Source organism: Pundamilia nyererei, unplaced genomic scaffold (assembly GCF_000239375.1).
Source record: "Pundamilia nyererei isolate P.nyererei 1_Seehausen unplaced genomic scaffold, PunNye1.0 scaffold00051, whole genome shotgun sequence".
Lineage (NCBI taxonomy): Eukaryota > Metazoa > Chordata > Actinopteri > Cichliformes > Cichlidae > Pundamilia > Pundamilia nyererei.
The window spans coordinates 1,437,849-1,444,988 of record NW_005187452.1 but is presented as its reverse complement, the minus strand read 5'-3'; the positions used below and the strand labels follow the sequence as shown (position 1 = coordinate 1,444,988).

The 7,140-nt window shown below is 39.5% G+C and overlaps 1 protein-coding gene across 1 annotated transcript in view; it reads left to right on the top strand.

Annotated features, from left to right (window-relative positions):
- The first annotated feature begins 883 nt into the window (after positions 1 to 883).
- The window catches only part of ush2a (Usher syndrome 2A (autosomal recessive, mild)), a 216,151-nt gene continuing 209,894 nt past the window's right edge, over positions 884 to 7,140 (top strand). The window contains exons 1-4 of the mRNA XM_013910893.1: positions 884 to 920; positions 2,303 to 2,801; positions 3,338 to 3,552; positions 3,771 to 3,989. Coding sequence (XP_013766347.1) covers positions 2,328 to 2,801; positions 3,338 to 3,552; positions 3,771 to 3,989 — 908 coding nt within the window. The 5' untranslated portion in view covers positions 884 to 920; positions 2,303 to 2,327. The remainder of the gene's footprint in view (positions 921 to 2,302; positions 2,802 to 3,337; positions 3,553 to 3,770; positions 3,990 to 7,140) is intronic.

Genomic DNA, 7,140 nt, shown 5'->3' with positions numbered 1-7,140 from the left:
TCTGCCACTCCGCCCCACCAACGAACCCCGCCCCTACGGCCTTTTCATCTTGTGCATTTGAACCGGAAATAGAAAATACTCAGAAACTTCACTTTTTATTTATTGCTTATCAAAATTGAATCAGACTCGTTTATCTACATTTTCTCTATATATTTTTTATTTTAAAATGTGATATTTAAATTTGAATTATGACATAAAATGAGATAAAATGACATGAGTCAGCAATGCACATGCACTTTTTGTATGTAAATTACTACCATATCACATATACAGTTAAATATAAACTACGCAATTTGGTTACTTTTGAATCCATGGCTTCATGATAGACCTACTGGGATAATCAACTACTGTTGATATTTATCAAGAGTCACTCAGTGTTAGTGTGGATCCCCGCTGAGTCGAACTGCTGAACAACCCCTCAACAGCCTTGGTTTTTTTTTCCCTCAAAATTAATGCGTCTCGTTTTCATTATTCTTCATAATTTCCTTCCTTTATTTCAACTGGGGGGCCGGCTAAGTGACCTACGCTACAGGGCTTATTAGTAAATAATAATAATAATAATAATAATAATGATAATGATAATGATATACTAAACTTGGAACTAAGCTGAACAATGCTGATCCATATTTAAACTACGGTTTACTGAGATGGTTAGCAAAATCATTTATACGATTTTAATGGCTTGTTTATTTTCCTGATTGATTGGTTTATTTGTGAGAGACTGCATTAAATACTTATATAGCGATTTGGCACATAGGTTGAATATGTACATAAATGAATAATATATGAACGACATGAGATTATAAATGATTTCCTGCAATTCTTTAAGTGGCCGGAGCAAATCAGCGTTGCCTAGCGACCTTGATAGCGTTCCTCTTTTCCTGTGAGAGCCACTTGTCTGCAACCCAGACGCATCCCACGTAGGTGGGGGGTAAAACATTACTACCAGGCAGGGGGTAATTATTTAAATCGCAAATTAATGCCTTGCTGTCAAAGACAATCTTTGGTGTTCTGTAACAGATGCAAAACGGATATGTCGCACTGTTTGCTCTCATGCCGCCTCCGGGGCTCTCAAGTTTCCGTTACTTGGTTCACAACAGTGTAACGTTTCACCGCCGTTACTTTGTGCCCGGTATCCTGCCGCCTCGGGCGCTGCTGGCCAGATGGCAGCTCGCGGTAATCTGCTTAGCAGCGCGCGCCGCATGTTCTGAATGAGAGAGGTAAGACAGAGAGGAAAAAACAAAACAAAAGCGGAGCTCTGTCAAGTTCCGTTTTTGGTTTGGCTTTTTTCTGTTGAACTGTAACAGGCAAAAAATAATTCAAGTCATGTTTGGAAAGGACTATTTTTTCTTCTGGAGCGGCGTCTGTTACCGCTGACAGACAGGTGTGTGGAGGAACAGGTAGCTTGTTTTGTACGACTCATGTCAGAGCAACAGGTTGAATGTTTGTTGGCGCTGCACTTGTGATGGGGAGAGAGCTTTGTGCGGGGAGTCCGCAACGACAGGTAAATCTCATAGACGTACCACATATTTTAGGCTGTTATCTGCATAGGTTTACAAATTTGCGCAGCACATAGTCTTGTAGGCGGTTTTAGATAAAGTGTAAGCTTTTCTATCTCCTAACGGATAGTATAGATTGAAGCCTGGACCAAGTAATCTAACACTAGAGATGACTGCACTGCTGGCCTCTTTTTGTGCGTCTAAATGCGAAATTGAAGCTGCTAAGTATTGTAATGAAGAGAGCTTTCCGCTAAGCCTCAATTTCCAACAAACTTGTGTGAAAGCCCGTTTGGTTGGATAAAACCTGGGAGCCAGATGCCAGAGGAAAAAGGGCATGTTTAATTCAATGGGAAATGAAGAAAAGGAAAAAGCAATGTAGCAGTATCAGCTGAGCTGTGCCTCCATCAAGCTGTACATGATAGTGTAGGCTTTGGCTAGGGAATAGCCTGCATGGCATTTCACTCTCCCCAGATTTGTCTCATGTTGGATTTTGGTCTGACCAGGTCTCTCTTTCCTTCTCTCCTTCTCTCTTTTCCCTCTCTAGATTGTAAAATCCTACCTATCATGTGAGGGCTTTGGTTACGGTTTTTGTGTGCATGTGTGTGCGTGTGTATATGTGTGTGCCTGTGAGGGACAGTGTAACAGAGAGCTAAGAGTCATAGCTTCACCCCAGGAGCACTGGCCTGTAAAAAAATGTTACTGTTACCCTTAAAGCATGAAAGCATGACAGTCATCACTTATTCAAATCCTGCTAGAACTCTTCCAAAAGAAATCCAAATTCAGAAACATCTCTCTGCCTGCAGGAATGTTCCAAAGTCCAGACCTGAGATGCTGGATCCCTCGGAGAAACTGATTCTGGAATGTTGTGGAGTGAAAGGCCTGAGATGGACTGAAGAGAAGGGAGACTGGAAAACCGAGGGAGGGGCGAAGGGAGACAATGTGCAAAGGGAAAGGCAAACATGGGGTTTAGGACACAACAAATGGAGAATGAACAGAGGTAGAGAATCACTTCGTAAGTTATGTAATGACAGCAAGTGGGGAAATAGAAATGATATGCACAGAAGTTGGAAGGACAAGACAGACGCCTCTGGGATGTTGTCAGTTGCAGAAAAAGAGGGTGAAATTGCACAAAGGGAGAGGGAAAATAATCTCTGGCCTATCTTTCTGTGGCTGTTGTCCCTGAAGAACATCAGTGAACAAAAGATGAAAAGGCAGAACATCATGAGGATGAGGTGGCGTCATATTCTTTTCTGGTTACCTCTCCTCTTCCTCAGCCTCTGTCCAAAACCTGCTTCTTCACAGGTAAGAGCTGCTTAAAGATTATCATTTCTGATTCAGATGCTGTTTAGAAGTCAGGCTAGGGTTACCCTAACCCATTAATAATAGTTCTGTCCAGGTAAGTTGAGGCACTGCTGCAGTGAGTCAAAATAAATCTGAAGAAAAAAAATTATTACATCATTATTAATTTCATCATGTAAACCTATGCTTTTTCCACATTTGTATCTCAAAACATCTTCAGATACATCATTTGCAAAGAGTACATTTTCCAGTTGAACTAATTCAAATAATATGCCTATATAGTTTAATTATTTTGCTTGTAAAGGTCTTAATCTTGATAAATACATCACATGCAATTGTAAGAGTTTTCTATACAAAGTTTTTTGTGTTAAATTGTGATTGATATTGTTATTATTTCTTTGAAGTAGATTCAAATACAGTATATGGCCTTACAAGTTATTATTGTATCCAAATGTTTGTGGCTGCAGTCCCCAAAGCTACAAAAACATGGCAAGACACCAGGATTAAAGGGATTATCAGACTTTCTCAATCTTTCACAGGGACACTTCCCACGAATGGAGAACATTGCTGCCTTTAAACCCGTGTCGACCTCGCCGCCTCGTTACACCTGTGGCTTTCCAGAGCGGAGCAGCTACTGTCAGTCACCTTCTTCTCAGGCTGAACTGCTCACATGTTATCAGGCCTTCTGTGTCCAAGAGTGTCCCTATAGATCCTCCACGCCTCCGTATGCTCCGCTGCTGCTGGCTGCACACAGGTAGCTTCATTAAGTTCAGAGTAATGTCAGGTATTTTATTAGTTATTTTCTGTCGAAACCTTTAAGGCAAAGCAAAATGAATCAATTTAAAAAATAAAACAATTGACTTATTTATTAAATTGTGTTAATGACATTACAATCGGTGTCTTGCTAATAACTGCAAGTTATTTGGTTTCTTAGGGAGAACATACTGACATGCCTGCACTTCATTCCATCAGGGGTATCTGTGTAACTGAAGACACTAACGACACTCGTCCTGGTACTCAGAGAGAAGCTGGAACCTCTAACAGTTTCGATGGGATTTCTAGTGGATCCAGCAGTTTGTTGTTTCAGCCAGGCCAGGATGGGTGCCTGGTCACTCCCCCTTCACAGAAACTTGGAGCAATGGGTTCCCTCACCTTGGCATTGTGGATAAAACCAAGCTCTGCTAGGGAAATGTGAGTCTGAATTTTGTAAGCTGTAAGAATACAGTTGTCATTGCATAATTGGAGATAAGAATCCTTCTTTAAATCGAATCATCCACTGAGTACTGCTTTTGTTAAAATTGATTAATTATTAGTCTTATCATACAGTTCATTGTGCAGTACAAAATGTTTAGATGGCTTGACAGACAATGATTGTTTACTTCTTAACTCATAAGAAGCAAAAGACAGATGATAGCTGTGTGTGCATGTACATGGCAGCTATTTAATTGTGTGTGTGTGTGTGTGTGTGTGTGCGCGTGCGTGTTATCATATATGTTTTCTATTACTTGAGGTTTGGCTAATCTTTCAGTTGCATCATCCCTTCAAACCCCCTCCTTCTTCTGTAAAGTGCTGCAGTTCTGGTAGTTGTTGGAAACAAAAAAAAATATTTAGCAAAATGCATTAGGTTTTGATTGAAATGTTTTCCGTTTGATTGAAAGCCATGTTTACAGTCAGCAAAGAAGCCAATTAAATCAGGTGGAAAAAAGGAATTGGAAAGGCTAGTTCATGAAAAAGAGAAGCCAATCAGATGAAATAGAGGCAGAACATGAGAAGATGGCGTGGCTGTTTTCTTGACAAATCCTATTTAAAAAAAACAAAACAAAAACCTAAATGGTGAAATTTGTTTTGGGAAAAACACCATCACCATTGCAGTAAGTAAGTAAAAGGACACATAGGTCTGTGCCCGATGTTCCCTTTGTATGATTGCAACAGGTGAAAAAGATTGAATATCTATTTGATCCAATTCAGGTTTTATTTAGATCGTTCCAAATAACAGCAACAGCCACCTCAAAGCACTTTATATTGTAAAGTAAAGATCCCAGACAATCAGACAACACTCTATGAGCAACCATTTGATTACAGTGGGAAGGAAAAACTTCCTTTTAAGAGGTAGAAACCTCCAGCAGAACCAGCCTCAAGGAGGGGTAGCCATCTGACGAGATTGGTTGGGGTTGAGGGGAGAAAGACAGGACAAAATACTAGGAATGGGTGAAACACACATGAATATTAAAATTTTATATAACCTCCTAGGACCTGGCGTCCACGTATGTGGACATCACATTTTGGGTTATTTAGACCAAAATCCTCAATTTTTCTCTACAAGGGCCTGATATCCACTTACGAGGACATTATACTGCTACTGTTCTATCAAAATTTTAGACGAATACCCTCATTTGTGGCTCTTATTTTTCTTAAAAACAAAAATAAGGTAAAAAAAAATAAATCTGGTAATTCTTTGTTTTTACATTCATCAGGCCCCAATATGCCCAAATATCAAAGAAAAATTAAAAATGCATGTCATGGAAGAGTTCGGGTCTTAGGAGGATAATGTATTTAAATATAGTCAATTATTAGTACTGGGTCTCAAATACTGTTATATAGCATCAGAGTAGTGCTACACTATCCTGTTGTAGCGATGACATATAACCCACTCCTTCTAGACCACTGTGAAGTTTAGTCAAAATGTGTATATATGATGATAATATGACATTAAATATGATTTACAAATATTTACATGAAAGAGAAAGCCCTGTGATATCGATCCAATAACAAGGAGCAGGTCAGGTCTGGTGAGATCAGTATAACCATCAGGAAACAATTAGCTGTCATGTCACAGACATGTTGTGTGTAAGAGACAGTGGATGAGAGTGTGCTGGTATGTTCCAGGCAAGGGTAGCGTGGTGCAGAGTTACACACTCTCAGATCAGCTTGCAATCACATACACATGCACACACTCACATAGACAAGGCGCTTGCCCACACTCAAAGAGGTCAGCTGGCTTTACTCCGCAACCCTATCTCTTCCCACATACAGCAACACTTAAGGCAGGTGATTTGAACAACATGGCATGTCAAGAAATTGAAAGTAAGCTAAAAAAAATACATAATGTCTTTGTTTAAATTCAAAAATTTAGCTGATAAAGCAGGACTAAATTGATTTGGCAGTGAGCTGTTTTTACACTGTCAGACTAGGGATGGACAGCTTAAAATAAAAGTATCAAACTAAATTCAGCTTCAGTTGCAGAGAAACCATCTTATCTTAACTGTAAAAATGTAGTGTCTGCATTAACCACAGGTTAACAAAATTATGTTATGCTAGTAGTGGAAAATGCAGCCTTGAGTTGATGGGCTCGGTCTCACGTTTGTAGTGTTTAAATGCATCTGACACTCTGGTAATGTCAAAGCAATAAAAAGCTTTACATAACTTTATTATATAACTACAGTAGTATTCAAAAGACTTGTAATATTAATTTAGCTCATCAAGAAACATAAAATGATCTGGTGAAGTGTCATTATATTGTTTTTTTTAATATGATCAGGAAAAGTTTGCACCATTTTCACAAACAAGGACAGGTTTCCTGTTTTGTGGATTACTTGGAAATTTTGAGTGAGCTGTTAAGAATATTTGGAGATTTCCAGACATACTGCATTCACTTATTCAGCAGTGTACCAAAAAGATAAGTGTGACCAGGATCTTTACACTAGTGATAGCTCTGAAGGAGCTTTAGTCTAACACCAGACAGGCTACATACATGTTGTACAAACTCTGTGGATGTTCAGTTAAATGTCAGTGTCTGTTAAGTTTAACTCAGATGGAGAATCATTCAGAGATCAAATCTCTCCTTTAAATTTCACGCTGTGATTTTTGTTTGTGAAGTTGTCTGTCTCAGGATTCAAATGACAGACAAGTCTTGTCTTGGTCTGTGGAACATGACACCTGTATGGCTGAATGCAACTGAATGGAAGTAATATCTCCCCCCCTTCACTCACTCTTTCTCTCTCCGTTGCTCTCTTTCTGCTGCTGTCGTTGGCTATCATTCTTTTGTAGTAGAGATGATCATGGCTGCCATCAAAGAAGCCAGATGAAAGGAGGTCTCTATCCTCACCTCTGTCCATCTTTCCTCTCCCCACTCTCTGTGTCCCTCCCCCTCTTTGTGATTTCACATCCCTCCCCTCTGAACAATGAACAGACCCAGCCACCTGTTCTTCCAGACGATGGTTTTTACAACACTGTGGCTTTGCTTTATAGAAACAGATTATGGTGATAGTAGTAGCAGTGTGTATGTTGAGTATTGTGATGTACAGTTAGGTACATAGGTATTTGGACAGCGATACTTTTTTTT